This window comes from Zeus faber (genome assembly GCF_960531495.2).
Source record: "Zeus faber genome assembly, chromosome: 17".
Taxonomy (NCBI): Eukaryota; Metazoa; Chordata; class Actinopteri; order Zeiformes; family Zeidae; genus Zeus; species Zeus faber.
The window spans coordinates 29106450-29122682 of record NC_137204.1 but is presented as its reverse complement, the minus strand read 5'-3'; the positions used below and the strand labels follow the sequence as shown (position 1 = coordinate 29122682).

Below are 16233 nucleotides of genomic sequence, written 5' to 3'. Positions count from 1 at the left end.
CAGCCCGAAGGACGGCACCCTTTTTTTTTATTTGTTCCGATTATTATTTTTCTCACAGCCATTATCCGGCCTAAAGTGCACGGCACTCAGAAACCATGGAACCCACAAACACAAAACTACTAAGTTGCATTTGGGGCAGTCCAGACATGCTGTGGTCCAACTTTGATGAGCATCGTACCATATCCGCCGGAGGAAAAAAAACTTTTTCTGAGGGAAGGAACCGGAGGAAGCGGAGCGGAGGCACCGGGTGGTGGTGTTTGTAAACTATGTGCAGGGCGTAGCTGAGTAGGGGCCTTCACACAGGAAGCGATGCGCGCTGTGCAGGATCTGCGCCGAGCCAAGCGGTGCGACAAATACACACCAAGGCCGGCGGCGGCTCTGGGAAGGCGTGGACTCAAACGTGCGTCTTGCCCGACCAATAATAATCATAATAATGAAAATAATAATAATAATAATAATAATAATAATAATAATAGCACTAATGATAAAATAATAATAATGATAATAATAATAATGATGAAAATAAGCATAATAAAAATATAGAAAATAAAAGTAATAATAATAAAATAATGATGATAATAATAATAATGAAAATAATAATAATACAAATCATAATCATAATCATAATAATAATCATAATATTAATATTAATAATAAAAAATAATATTTTATAAAATGCAAAACGCATTTTATAAAATTATATAAATATTCTCATTTATTCAGTATTTTATTCTCAGTATTTCTCAGTTTTTTCTCTATTTATATGGGATTTACAGAAAACAGAACGTATGTCCTGACGCCTGCATTTGATCAAATGTGTGGCTGTTTGCTGGCTGTGCTTCTGCAGTAGATCCATAACCTCTGATCACTTCCAGGCTGATAAGGCCTCTCACCTTGGCAGTGTTTGCGGTTTGGAGGTGTCAACGTCGTCTTATCTGGGGTTGTTGTGGTGAAGGTCACAGCCCTGGATAAATACCTGTGATGAATAAAACAAACGTTCCACACGTCAACAAAGTCCTTGTTATCGTGCAGTTCTCTTGGTTACGCTTCCATAAGAAAATAAACAAAGTGGTTGAAAGAAACAACTGTGATTCCATCACCATCCACCAGGAGGCTGGATTGAGATCAGGCCTGAGCAGTCCTACATATTACATGCTGACTTAGTAGTAGTAGGAATACTAGTAATAGAAGTAGTAGTAGTAGTAGTAGGAATAGTAGTAGTAGTAGGGGTAAGAGTAATGCTAATAGGAATAGTAGTCGTAGAAGTAGTAGTAGTAAGAATATTAGTAGTATGAATAGTAGTAGTAGCAGTAGTAGGAATACTAGTATCGTAGTAGTAGTAGTAGGAATAGTAATAGTAGCGGGGGTAAGACTAATACTAATAGGAATAGTAGTCGTAGAAGTAGTAGTAGGGGTAAGAGTAATACTAGTAGGAATAGTAGTAGTAGCAGTAGTAGGAATAGTAGTATAGTAGTTGTAATAGGAATAGTAGTAGGAATAGTAGTAGTAGCAGTAGGGGTAGGAGTAATAGTGGTAGGAATAGTAGTAGTAGTAGTAGGGGTAGGAGTAATAGTAGTAGGAATAGTAGTAGTAGTAAGGGTAGGAGTAATTGTAGTAGGAATAGTAATAGTAGTAGGGGTAAGAGTAATACTAATAGGAATAGTAGTCGTAGAAGTAGTAGTAGGGGTAAGAGTAATACTAGTAGGAATAGTAGTAGTAGCAGTAGTAGGAATAGTAGTATAGTAGTAGTAATAGGAATAGTAGTAGGAATAGTAGTCGTAGTAAGGGTAGGAGTAATAGTAGTAGGAATAGTAGTAGTAGCAGGGATAGGAGTGATAGTAGTAGGAATAGTAGGGTAGGAGTAATAGTAGTAGGAATAGTAGTAGTAGAAATAGTAGGAGTAGTAGTAGGAATAGTACAGGAGAAGTTGTAGTAGTAGTAGTAGTACTTTAATATTTATTTGAAATGCTTTTCAGGCTTGGCGACGCCCATCCTGAAGCAGCATCTCCAGGTGGTAACCAACGACGACGGTGACATCAGAGGGAAACACCCGCTGCTGTTCACCGTGACCTCGGCTCCCAAACTGGGAACCATCGTCCAGCGGCTCCACAGCAACACCACCACCACCACCACCACCACCACCAGTCCAGTGTCCAGCTTCACACAGAGCATGGTGGGGAACCCAAAACCCCCAAAATCCTCCATCCCTCCATCCCTCCACCCTTCATCCCTCCATCCCTCCCTCCATCTCTTCATCCCTCCATCCCTCCCTCCCTCCATCTCTCCATCCTTCCTACCTCCATCTCTCCCTCCCTCTCTCCATCCCTCCACCCCTCCATCCTTCATCCCTCCATCCCTCCCTCCATCTCTCGATCCCTCCATCCCTCCCTCCCTCCATCTCTCCATCCTCCATCCTTCCCCCCTCCATCCTTCATCCCTCCATTCCTCCACCCCTCCCTCTCTCCCTCCCTCTCTCACTCCCTCCCTCCATCCCTCTCTCAGGTGGATGACGGAGTGATCCTGTACGATCAGAACCGCCCGGCGTCCGTGGGCTGGCCGACCGGCGACTCCTTCTCCTTCACCGTCTCCTCCCCTCCGGCCTCCCTCCCCCCGCACACCTTCACCATCCTCATCTCCGACCGGGCCGGGGCCCCCGGGGGCCAGGCTGAGCGCCGCGCCCTGCCCAGGAGCCAGCTGCTGGCCAACACAGGTACCACGCCCTCCTCCCTGCGCTTGTGGCAAAGCCCCCAAACCCAGATAAGGTACGTAGACGGGAGGGGATGGCGCCCGCTGACGGAGGTGAAAGGAGCTACACCAGCGGCGGCATCGAACCGGCTCGTTGAGCGTCCGTCCGTGATGCTCTGACTGGAAAACGCCACCGGTTCGGGGATCGCAGACGTTGAAGTTCAGGGGGCGGGGCTTATGAGTGGCGACTGACAGGTCTGAAAATGAGGGGCGTATCCTGCAAAACAAGGGAGCCTGTCCGGACTGGACTTCCTGTTGTGGAGACCTTGGAGTCCAGGCAACAGCGGACCGACGAGTACTGATCAGCAACTTTTGAGAACCGGCCGTCGGAGAAACGACGGTCGATTAGCGCGAGGAGTAATCAAGATGCAGTATTACTGTGGTGTCAAATGACTGATTTTGGATTTTGAGAGCAGAAGAACATCACCTCTGTTATTCCTGTTCATGCCCGTTGCAATTCAAATGTTGCCACATCCCATGACTTCCCCGTGACTGGAAAATCTATATCTCACGGTTCCAGGTTTTCCGGGGTGCTTGGGAATCCTGATGGATGTTTGGGTAATAGGTGTGTGCGGGGAAAATGTGACGTGCAAATGGTGAAGGAGACTGGAATGGATTCTCTCTCTCTCTCTCTCCCTCCCTCTCCTCCCAGGTGTGGTTGTGGCCGAGGGAGGTCGGGTGGTGATCGACAGGTCCAAGCTGGACGCCTCCAACCTCCTGGGGAAGCTTCCGGAGCCGGGGCGTGGGGCCCACCAGGTCCTGTACCATGTGATCTCGCTGCCGCGCCACGGGGCGCTGTCCATTGGAGGACGCAACCTCTCCAGGTGTCTGTCTGTCTGTCCACCTGTCTGTCTGTCTGTCTGTCTGTCTGCCGACTCGGTCCCTCTAAAGTGAATGTGCTGCTCTTCTCCAGGGACCGCGTGAACTTCTCGCATCAAACTCTGGAGAAGTTCGGCGTCGTTTACGTCCACGACGACTCGGAGACCACCAGCGACAGCTTCACCTTCCGGGCCTGGGTGGCTCCGTCGGACAAACCCTACTCTTCCTCCCTGTCCTCCTCCTCCTCCTCCTCCTCCTCGGCCTCGACCCCGGACTTGACTCAGCGGCGCCACCTGGAGGAGAAGCTGGCGGTGACAGAGATGTTTAACATCACAGTGACGCCGGTCAACGACCAGCCGCCGCTGATCCGCAGCAGGACCCCCAGTATGAAGGTGGTGGTGGGGGAGAGCGTCGTACTGGGACCGGAGAACCTCCAGGTGGGTCAGTGTTCTGGGATGGGACCTAGCATGGGATGTAGGGGCGGATCGGGTTTTTTGGAGGAAAGAAACCCTATGAAACCCCAAGAAAGCAAGTTGTCTGGGAGTGGTTTTCTCCCACTAGAAGGTCCTGTGTTCGATTCCTGTCGGCTATTTAATGCTCTTTTCATTTAGCTTATTGTTGGAACTTATTTTAAATATTTCTCAAATAGAATTACAACCTATGTTAATAAGAAAGACCATATCTTTTTTTTTTAACAGATATCGTAATGCCCTGCCATCTGGTGGCCGAAAAGGTGCATAACAACCAATTAAAAATTAAAAAAAATAAAAATTTGAACCCGAATAACCCGGAAAAGTTCATACATTTAGTACTGACTTGAAAGGAACAAATCACCCAAAGGAGCCGTTCGGCCCAGGACACGGACAGGACTGGCCAAGAATCCAAAACAAGCAAAAAATAAATAAAAATTGGGCCGATTTGATTTTCGAGACCAAAGAAGCAGCAGAATGAGTCTTTCCGCTGCACCCTCCAGGTGGAGGACCACGACACCCCTCCGGAGGAGCTGCACTACAGCGTGATCAGGAAACCCAACAACGGCTACCTCACGCTGGGGGAGAGACCGGAGCCGGTGACCTCCTTCACCCAGTACGACGTCAACCACGGCCGACTGCACTTCGTACAGCAGGTGAGTCCCCAAAAGTCACCACTCTCGCCTGGAAGCCTCCGGTTGTTTAGTGGCCGATAATCCATGGTGCACAATGCTCCACGACAAAAAGCTCCCGTTGAGTCGTACTCAACTTTATGCAAACGAGTCTCAGCGACCATCTACATGACAGGTCGACAAGACAGAACTGAGACACAAAACCAGGAAGTTGAGGTCTCGGCCATGTCTTGGCAGATTGAGGGGAGGTAAAAACAACAAAGCCTGACTTGTGACACCACCCATGTGCAATAAAAATGAAATTGTGCTCGTGGATTATGACGACCTAATTCCATTAGGGGGCGCATTGTCAGCACAGTCCACTCTCATCAGTGCATGTGCCTGAGCCCTGGATCTCACGGATATGACGGCTATGTCATCTTCTGTCTAACGCGTCGTCCAAAACCAGGGAGTAGTAACTGTGAGTGTTGAAGGGCAGTCCTCTTCATGTTGGGACAGAGGGCAGCCGTATTGTTTTCTGAAACCGCTTTTCGTGTTATTTTGGCTTTTCTGTAGCCCGTTCATTTTGGTGAATTTCTCTCGTAATGGATTCCTTCCTTTCTGTCCTGTACTTCCTTTCGCTCACACCAGGGGGAGCCCTCTACCGGCGTGTTCTACTTCAACGTCACCGATGGCTACCACCGCCCACTGTACAAGCTCTTCAGCCTGGAAGTGACCAAAGCGGCCGTTTCCATGGTGAACAACACCGGGCTGTCGCTGGTTCAGGGTCGAACCGCTGTGGTACTGACAACCAATCAGCTGGCGGCACAGACCAATGGCCACCGCGCCGCCAACATCACCTTCAGGGTCAGCACACACCCTCGCCACGGACGCATCGCCATCAACGACCGGGAGGTCAACACCTTCCGCCACGAGGACCTGCGGTTGGGCCGCGTGGTGTACCACATGACGGACCTCAGCGAATCGGAGGACAGCTTCAAGGTGACGGTCTCCGCCTCCTCACCGGGCGTGGTCTACAGCAACCTGACCGGCCAGACGGTCAACGTCACCGTCAGGCCGCTGATCTACCTGAGGGAGCCGGTGCGCGTGCCCAGCGGCATCGCTGTGAAGCTGGGGAAGGCCATGATTGACGCCTCGGAGCTGGCCAGGATCAGCAGAGCCGACCCCGTGTTCGAGGTTCTCTCTCCGCCCAAACATGGAAAACTGGTCAAGGTAAATCTCTTTGGCGTTGTCTGCTTTTTTGCTAAACGTGTCTCTGAGGTTACAACTTTTCATCTTCACTGCAACACATGCCCACATTCACACCTGGGAGCTCCCCAGTAAAACCACAGTCCTCCCGGACCCTGAGCAGCACCAAGCGAGCGGTTACGGGGTCCTTTTATTGCTCAATAACATTCGTAGACATGATGAAAGGTTCGGCTCTTTTCTGAGTTTCTTCCAGTCTGAATCACAGAAATCATTTAAAATTATTTATTTTGGTGGAATGCACAAAGTCTAAATGGATCACATCCCACATTTGTAGCGCGTCCCTAAATGTCACTAAAATTCTCTCTGTACCCTGCGTTTGCGTCCATGAACGCAGGTGACCTACGACCTCGACCGGGCATCGGAGGTCCTGAGGTCCTTCACGTTCCGGGATGTGGTCCAGGGCCGGGTGGCCATCGAGGAGACGCTCAGTGATAACTCGGACAGCGACATCCCCCGCAACGAGTCTGCCGTGGCCACGGCGCCGGGCCACGCCCCAGCCACGGCCCTGAACGACTCCTTCATCTTCCTGCTGAGGGCAGGACAGGTCCAGCCCGCCAAAGGGGAGCTCCACTTCACCATCTTACCCCACCATCAGATGCACCACGGTCCGGGCGGCTCGAGCAAAGCAGAAGGCCCGGCCCGTAAGTACACCACCGGCAGCTTCCCCGTGCAGAACCGAACCAGTGGATCCTCCTCGGGAGTAGGACGAGGAGGCGGACGAGGAGGTTCCACGACACAGTCCGGTTCGGTCACGGCCTTGCACCCTCACATCTTGTCGCACAAACACCACAACCGGACCCTGAACAGGGTGAGGCCCCATAATCGCTCGGCAAACCACACCCGCGGCGGAGGTGACGAAGGAAAGTTGGGAGGAGGGACGGGGGGAGATAGGGCGAGAGGGCGGGACACTGCCTCCCAACCACACATCCCTTCCATCCATGGGAAGCACGGTCCGAGAGGAGGTCCTCTGGACGGTCACCCGCTCCATGTGGAGGTCCTCCCCCGCCCCGCCTCGGACCCTCTGCTCATCATCCTGCCACTGCTGGCCTGCCTGCTGCTCATCATCATCCTGGTGGTTCTGATCCTGGTGTTCCGCCACCGTAGGGAGAAACGGGCTCGGATCAGGCTGATCCAGGAGCTGGCGGCAGTGCCGCTACCCACCGAGGGAAGCCCTTACCTGGGCCGGCCGGAACACAGCACAACCATGCCCTCCGTGGTGGTGACCCCGCTCGGACCCTACAGCTGCCCCAGCTCCCCCATGGTCCCCGTACGGACCAGGAGGGCGAGTCTGGCCCCTGGGTTTACGTTGTGGGGGCCTCTAGAGTGCCGTGAAGGAAGGGGTGGAGGAAACGCTGACGTCCGGATGAGTGAAGGAGGAGGTGGTAACTTCGCTAGTCCCGGTGGTATTATCGCTGCTCCAGCTGCGGATCCGAGGTCGAGGGGTCCTCAGAGATCCAGGACCCCTACTCCAACTCTTAGGGACAACCAGTACTGGGTTTGATGGAGGGAGGAAGGGTAAACCCTACCACACATTTTAATTGAACTGAGAAAAATAAGCACTTTTTGGCAGATATGGTTCAAATTAGAGCAGAATGATGTAGTTTATGAAAGGTACAATATGTGTTTTTAAGATTTCACTGTTAACAGTATTTTAATTGTATGTTTTTTATCCAGTGAATATAAAGAGGCGACTGGATGTGAATGCTGAGACAACCAAATACCAGCACGTTGCTCATCCCTCGCTCAAATTGGCCGATTTTTGTATTTCAATATAAAAAGCTATTAAATAGTCTGTTGTGGGTGCTGTAGTGGAGGGGTTAAACCAGGGCCACATGACGTGCTTTTCAAGGCCAATCTGCCAACGATCGGGCGGGGTAGTCCGGGGTAGAATCATAGCGTCGTCGATATGTGCATGTGAGTGGAAGACTCAAACCTGTCTGGAAACCATGCCAAACCGGGCAGGTCACCATTTGATCAAAAGTGTTTGATTTTCGCGTCAAAGCCTCTAATCGCCATAGGAACTTTGAACAGCCAATGAGGCTGTGCGCCTGCACGAAGGGTGAAGCCTAAGAAAGCGGCAAGTGTGGACTTCTGGAATGGACGAGCGACTGCTGGGTCTGGTCAGTGTAGAACGCTGAAGTTCGCTGCAACGCCCGGCCCCAGCTCCAGACTCTATTTAACACGATCACATCAAGAGGTTCCAATTGCTCCGTACAGACGGGCGGGGAACCTTCCCACTGAACCAGTGAAGAGTCTAAAATGACTCGGACGGAAACGTTAGCGCAAAAGGAAAACAAACAGCACATAGTCTTATGTGACTCGTAGTCATCCTACGCAAAGCAATTTTTCGGCTCTAGAGCCGCTTTTCTCTTGCTTCTGCATACACTTACATGCACACAGGCAGTTATTGTGTGGCCCCATATGCTCGGATCTCTGACTGCCTGCAAGTCCAGACATGAAGTCCCTGTGGATGACAGATAATTACGCCCCTTTTTATTGACCAATCCCACTTCTCCCCGAGGACACTTTGCTCAGCAACACCCAAACAGCCATGGCGCCAACACCAACAGAGCACTGTGTTTCCCTGTCGGCCACAACACGGCTGTTATCGAGGCGGTGTGAGGGGTTTTCTACTCTTTAAACCCGGGTTTTACCTCTTTACACACTTTAAAACACAATTGCAACCATTTGACTTATGCCTTCGTGGATACACCACGAGGACTTGTTAGGATTTTTTCGAACTTAGACGAAAACTTCAGATAGATTTTACAGCCCCAAGATGATCATTTAGAGATCTTAAGGAAATCCTGACTAAATAGGTTTTTTAAGGGTCATTGGGATCGCGCACTGGTCACCGGTACCAGCTGGTTTGATATAATGGTGAGTCTAAAGTCCTGGCTCCTGTAGTGTATGCCACACACCACTGGGATGTCGATTCACCGACTGTTGAAAGAATCCCAAGATGGTCGTTCCCCTTGTGATCACCTTCCTTAATTGCTCAATCCTACAGCGTGCGCTACCCACGTGGGGGAAAAAAGTCTTAAAATGTGTGATGCTGCCTTTTCAAAGTCTTGACGCATCCAGGGATGGACCCTCGAAAAACTGAGCGTCAAAAACTTCAGCCGGGGACAAATCTGATGGACACTCAAAGCAGAGGGCTGCCCGCACACCGCCGGGCTCGTTAGCCGTGGACAGCCCCCGGGTTCAGCCGACTTCCCCGCTTCATTTCAACCATTTGCCGGATAACAACGAATCGTTTGCGTCGCTCTTGCATCGCCAGACGTCTCCTGCGGCGACATCCGTCGTTGGAAAATGCTCAGAGGGATCGGGAAACTGGATTTTGTGAAATAACACCACGCTGTAGTTACTCTGTAGTTACTCCGTAGTTACTCTGTAGTTACTTTGCCAGCAAATGGCCGCTGTACATCCTCTGTAGCTGTGTTTATGGAGTAGTGTGACCGTTCCACGAGTATTCCAACAGACTGCTTGTGGACTGACCCTGGGAGGACGAGGGCTGATGTGAGTCGGCAGCATTATGTGCATCTGCACTTTCTATGAAATGGTGAAGCTGCTTCTTCCTCGTACGGAACAAATCAGCGGTCACGTCGTCAGCTGACGTGTTGCTGCCTCACGTCTGGTTGTGTTCTACTCTTGTTGTATTATGTAGCTTCAGGTATTTCACTTTTCCAACGTCGTTTCTCCCACTGACTTGTGAGTAACGTAGGCGCCCACTCGCTTTGTATTTCCCCGAATGACCTTCACTATTTTTTACAAGATCATTTGCAAACTGTTTGTCAGCAGCTCTCTGCCACGTGCTGTGTAAAATATTTTTAATATAAACATATTTGTTAAAAACGCATGTTTCCATGAGTTTTATTGACCTGAGATCTGTGAGCTACAGCTGTCAGCGTAGGTTACAAGTATTTAAAAAAATAAATACCTCAAGATTGATTAGTTGACTTTACTAGATTTGCTTTCAGAAACACACCAGAAATATTTCAGAAACAATCATTTGAGCTGTGAAATACTGCTGGAATCATTCTTCTGTCAAAAAAAACAACTATTAGAATCATAGAAAAATGGAACAAATGCATTAATAATTATTATAATAATTATAATAAATCATTTTTTACAATGGTAATTATAATTAGGGGTCAGTCCTATTGGCCCATTGTTATTGCTGGGATTTTTATTATTATAATAACGCCCCTTGGCAATTTTCAGGCTAAAAATGTCTGGAACACGACAACCACTGGACCCACGGACATGGTTGAGGTCTCGTTAGAGCCGGGGCGACATCTCGTGCTTAAAGTTTTTTGCGTAGTGTGGACTACAACGTTGTGTAGTGGTTACAAACTGTACGTGTGTAGGTGTCTGTGTATCGTCTTACCTGCTTGATGTGGGCGGGGCTTTTCGATTGATATTTTACCTCTTTTGCTCTTTTTGTAAATTAACGCATTCTGTTTGCTGTGTAGACTGCTTAGTGGTTGCTCCGTGAGTCGAGCAACCAGGAGACGACAGACCCGGAGACCTGAAGCTGCATAAAATTGTGTTGCGTTTCAGAGAACCTGGAAAACTGTAATACGTACCAAACGTGACTAAGCTGGGCTCCGTGTGTTGCTGCCTGCAGCTATATTTGTTATTATTACTATTAGCCTACGTACCTACATTTTTACAGTTTTACAGTTTTTTAAGGGGGAGGTGGCTCTAGGTTGCCCCTACAACAGAGAAAACAGTGTAAAGTGCCCTCGAGATTGCCTGCACGTTAGAGAAAACATGAGCGAGGACTTGAGGGTTCGATGCCAGGTGAGATTTTCAAAGGCGACACCCCGACCGCATGTTTAAAAGCGTGCTCAGGTCGCCTGGAGGCATGATGGTTTTCGGTGGGGGTGCAATGGTTTGAGCCACCGGGTCTGATGAAGCTCGTCGTCTGGTCCAATCATTTGATTCAAGGAACTGGACGCTGATGGAAGAAGCAGCACTTGAACCTGCAGCGTCTCGACCACTGCTTTGCCCGGTCTCCGGGGCTCCAGGATGCCGCCTTTCCAACTGGTACTCGGCAGCAGCTTATCTCTTTGAGCCACTGAGGTCATCTCCTCAAATTCTATTTCCATGACTTCACTGCGATCGCCTGTTCCTTCTGATGTGAGCTGCTGACACCGCAACTTGCCCCCGCGGATGAATTCACCATCTATCGACTCTAATCTAATATTATTATATTGCAGGAAATGAGTCGTTATTTCTTTTCTATTGCCTTGTTGTCATTAAAAACGATGAAAGTACAGTTTCTATCTGTGTTTTGAACTTTGCCAAGTCGTAGAAAAAAGGAGATAAATGAATAACACAGTTGGCAGAATGCCATTTATTTATTTCGCTTTTTTTATCTGAAAGTAACACCTTGCACTTAATACATTTGGGCATTTATATGTTTACTATGCGGAAAATGCAGTTTATTACCATTGCATCATATTACACAATAGAAGGTCTAATAACGTGATGAGGTCATCAGGGCCAGCGGAGCAATGGACGTCTCACTACAGATCAGAAGGTTGTAGGTTCGATTCCTGGCCGGCTCGATGCTTTTTAACAAACTTTTAAATAATGCAATTAGTATCAGATGCATTTAACATTCACTCATAATCCAAATATGCAGGTGTGGAAAGATCACTTCAACTGAAGTCCCACTTGGACATTTTACTCAATAGCTACTTGCTCTTAGATAAAGAGTAAGTGGAAAAAACTCTGAATTTAAAAATTTTAAACCTTAAAAATACATTCAATCCCATTTAGTGTTTGAATGGGGAGGCCAGAGCGTCAGGTCGGGTAAGGGCAGGTTGTCAGAAGGAAGCGACGCAACTTCCTGTTTCTAGTCTCTTATGTTAGCATTACCATGTAGCCAAAGAGCTGATTTGATTTGGTTTGGTTTGATGAAGAAAACCCTGAAAAACCTGTTGAATGCACAGTTTGCCACCAACTGTCTGACAATATTGTGAGTTTCATCTTTTCTAGAAGGAGATTTAATGTTTTTTTTTTACTCTTAAACATTTGCCCCGTTGGACAGCATTGAAGCCGCTTCAGAGCGGAACGATTCTCAGGTTGTGTTATGAACAACTACAAACGGAGGGAAACAACATTTTAACCAAGACCTGGTTTGGAAAAATAGCCAAACTGAGTTTTTATATTTTCACATTTCATGTTTGTATGTTTCTTTATTTGCCTTCATTTTTAAGTCATTTTAAGCACATGAAATCCTCCGTGGAGTTCAAAACGCTGCAGAACTGAACTGGACCTCACCTTGTCTGACCTTGAAGGACGTCCCAGCATTCTCGTGATAGTTACCTTTCTTTTTTCACGTGGATATTGATGAAGATAAGTGTCTTTATTATGGGAGTGGAGCTGAATCAAAAGAGAAACCTGAGACGAGAGATCCAGAGAAACAGCCCGGCCTCAGCAGACCGCCACACCAATCACCGCATTGGATAGAGCTACAACCAATCAGAGCATTGGATAGAGCTACAACCAATCAGAGCATTGGATAGAGCTACAACCAATCAGAGCATTGGATAGAGCTACAACCAATCACAGCATTGGATAGAGCGTAAACCAATCACAGCATTGGATAGAACTACAACCAATCACAGCATTGGATAGAGCTACAACCAATCAGAGCATTGAATAGAGCTACAACCAATCAGAGCATTGGATAGAGCTACAACCAATCACAGCATTGGATAGAGCTACAACCAATCAGAGCATTGGATAGAGCTACAACCAATCACAGCATTGGATAGAGCTACAACCAATCACAGCATTGGATAGAGCTACAACCAATCAGAGCATTGGATAGAGCTACAACCAATCACAGCACTGGATAGAGCTACAACCAATCACAGCATTGGATAGAGCTACAACCAATCAGAGCATTGGATAGAGCTACAACCAATCAGAGTATTGGATAGAGCTACAACCAATCACAGTACTGGATAGAGCTACAACCAATCAGAGCATTGGATAGAGCTACAACCAATCAGAGCGTTGGATAGAGCTACAACCAATCAGAGTATTGGATAGAACTACAACCAATCACAGCATTGGATAGAGCTACAACCAATCACAGCATTGGATAGAGCTACAACCAATCAGAGCATTGGATAGAACTACAACCAATCACAGCATTGGATAGAGCTACAACCAATCACAGCATTGGATAGAGCTACAACCAATCACAACATTTCCAGTTAGTTTAATAGTGTCACGATAGCGGATTCAACCGTTCCACGTCAGCAGCAGCCATCTTGGTAAGGTGTCTCCAGGGCTCTCCTCTGCATCATCATGGTATCAACCCCGCCCCATATTAGATACAGCGTTGTGATTGGCCGACCCCGGCGAGGTCGGCTGATCTGTTTAAATGGGAGGGTGGCCAGACGTATTCTGCAGAGCAGATGGAACATGAGCTGCAGGTCACTCTGGTTCCCAGGATCGGAAAAAAAGGGACGAGCCTGAATAATGGAGGCAGAGGAAGAGGAGCTGCACGCCTGGTGTCGGGTACGGTACGTGGGACGTGGACGCCCGGGGGCTTTTTTGGTTTTGTTCAATTAGGAAACTCAATCGGAAAATAAATACATCTAAAATGAAAATACACTGATTATTTATTTATTTTTATCAAAAACTGCCCAATCCCTCAACACTGGTCTCTGGCTTTTAGAGAAGATGGTTTGAAAAAAATAAATAAAGATTTTTCAAAAACACAAGAAAAATTTGGGCCATTTCATCTCACTGGTAAAAAAGGGCGGTGACGTGAAAGGAGGGCGTGGTCGTCTCTCTGCCACAGTGTTGCCAGGTCCTTGGTTTTCCCGCTGATTGGACTTGTTTTGAAGTGTTGGGCTGGATCTTTTTGTCCGCTGGTTGAACGAATGAATGAATAATATCCATGAAATAAAATGAATATTTCAAATTAAATGATTTATCTATTCCCACATCTTACCAAACAGACTCTGGGTCAGCACGTGCACACATGGACATGGGACCGTCCGGCCGGCGCCCACCCCGCCCCGCCCAGCCTCGCCCTGCCCGGCCCCCCCTGCCCCGCCCCGCCTTGACCCGCCCGGGGTTTTGTCTGTTTTGTTCAAGAAGGAAGCGGAGGAAAACAAATAATGCAAAATCTAAAATAGAAGGAAAACACCCCGAGCGTCCAGACGGGGCTCGGCGCTCCTGGCCGGCGGCGGGTGGTGTCAGATTGACCGGTGGGCGTGGCTGGGTGCATAAAAAAAAAAGAAAAAGAGTCGCTGCGACACACGTTGATTCACTGCACGCCAACCTGCACGAGCAGGAAACTGAAAAAGCCATGGAATGGTGACGTGAAACAGGTTATATATTTAATGTGAGCGGTCGTGGAGCAGCCTGAACGTCCTTGTGGAGATACACAAATGAATAATACATTACATCTCTTATCTCAGATTCCTGAACAAAACAAGAAAAAAACTGTGTTTTTTTATGCTCATATTTAACATCAGGTTATTGCGACGTATTTCTACTTTATTACGGGAAATGACCACAAGTCGTTAGAAATTAAAACCCAGAATGAAGCACAGGCCGAAGCCACGGGCGGTGGAACCCCAAACTAGAAATGAACATAATAAAATCGAGACAAAGGACAAAAGGCACCGTTGTGACAAACATTCAAGGTGATGATGGTATTTTGGGTACGAGCTACGACACATTCTACCCAGAGCGATGTGATGGCGTGAAAGCAGCGCTCGTGTAGAAACAGAGGGAAAGTCAGCGATGCCACCTCATCACGTCCAAACCAGTTCCAAGTGGGAAATGGTGAAGATGTTGCTGTTCCAACGTGAGCGACATCACTCCACTGCTTCTCCCTGAGACGGGTCCGGCGATGAAAGAGCAGAAAATCATGTTCCTCTTCTTCATTTTGAGTCTTAATGTTCTGTTTTTCATTTATTGTGATGGAGGGTAATCCCCAATGCAAGACCCCATTTTACCCTATTCTACCCTATTCTACTCTATTCTACCCTATTCTACTCTATTCTACCTTATTCTACTCTATTCTACTCTATTCTACCTTATTCTACTCTATTCTATATTCTACCTTATTCTACTCTATTCTACTCTATTATACCCTATTCTACTCTGTTCTACTCTATTCTACCCTATTTACCCTATTCTACTCTATTCTATATTCTACCTTATTCTACTCTATTCTACCCTATTCTACTCTATTCTACTCTATTCTACCATATTCTACTCTATTCTACTCTATTCTACCTTATTCTACTCTATTCTACCCTATTCTACTCTATTCTACCCTATTCTACTCTATTCTACTATATTCTACCCTATTCTACTCTATTCTACCCTATTTACCCTATTCTACTCTATTCTACTATATTCTACCCTTTTCTACCCTATTTACCCTATTCAACCCAATTCTATGCTTTTCTACCCCTTTTTTACCCTATTTCCCTATTCAACCCTATTCTACCGTATTCTACTGTATTCTACCCTATTCTACCATATTTTACCTTATTCTACCCTATTGTACTCTATTCTACTCTATTCTACCCTATTCAACCCTCACTCCATCAGTTTTTCAGCATCTCTGCAAACAAACACTGTGCTCACGTATCAATAGATTTACTGACGTCAGGGATTCAAATACTGTTTAAACCGAAATGAAATAAAAAAATAGAAAAGTTGTAAAAAAGATTATTTTGAGCAGTTTCCTGTTGCGATGGAAACTGAACAGGATCATTCAAGGCACGAGCAGGAATGTTCCACTACAGCGGAAAACTCCGCTGGAAGGATCAGTGTCCCTGCTTTTTATTTTATCTTTATGCAACAAAATCAGAACTGAGACAAACTGAGGTAAGATCTGCATCTTCTGCATCTTCTGCATCTTCTGCATCTTCTGCTTCTTCTGCTTCGCCAACGTTCCAACGCTTTGTCGCTGAGCGGCAGTATCTGACACGGTGCTGATATTAAAGTGGTAATCCTTAAAATAATCTCGCTGGGAAAATTCCCATGTTTGATCCTTGACTCATCTGGCACTTCACAGGAAACAGCCGTTCGGTTGTGTCGGCGCTGTGCACGCTGCTGCTCTATGTGCTACTTCCAGGGCTGCGGTGGCGGGGTCCGCCACGGCCAACAGGAAGCGGAAAGGAGGCAGCGGCGGTGAATCAACTAAAGCGGCGTTGCTAAATGTGGTCCGCATGTGGATGTGGACAAACATTTGTGAAAAATATTTTTTTTTTAAAAAGAACAGAAGAATATCCAAACCATCTCAGGCAGGAAGACAAACGAAA

General features: G+C 47.3%; 1 protein-coding gene across 1 annotated transcript in view; it reads left to right on the top strand.

Moving 5' to 3' along the window:
• The window catches only part of LOC307243079 (chondroitin sulfate proteoglycan 4-like), a gene marked incomplete at both ends in the record, with an annotated part of 23391 nt that extends 15976 nt beyond the window's left edge, over positions 1 to 7415 (top strand). Inside the window, 7 exons of the mRNA XM_080017729.1 lie at positions 1977 to 2173; positions 2503 to 2710; positions 3398 to 3569; positions 3659 to 4001; positions 4538 to 4690; positions 5297 to 5878; positions 6249 to 7415. Of these exons, the coding sequence (XP_079873855.1) occupies positions 1977 to 2173; positions 2503 to 2710; positions 3398 to 3569; positions 3659 to 4001; positions 4538 to 4690; positions 5297 to 5878; positions 6249 to 7415 (2822 nt within the window). The remainder of the gene's footprint in view (positions 1 to 1976; positions 2174 to 2502; positions 2711 to 3397; positions 3570 to 3658; positions 4002 to 4537; positions 4691 to 5296; positions 5879 to 6248) is intronic.
• Positions 7416 to 16233: the final 8818 nt, after the last annotated feature.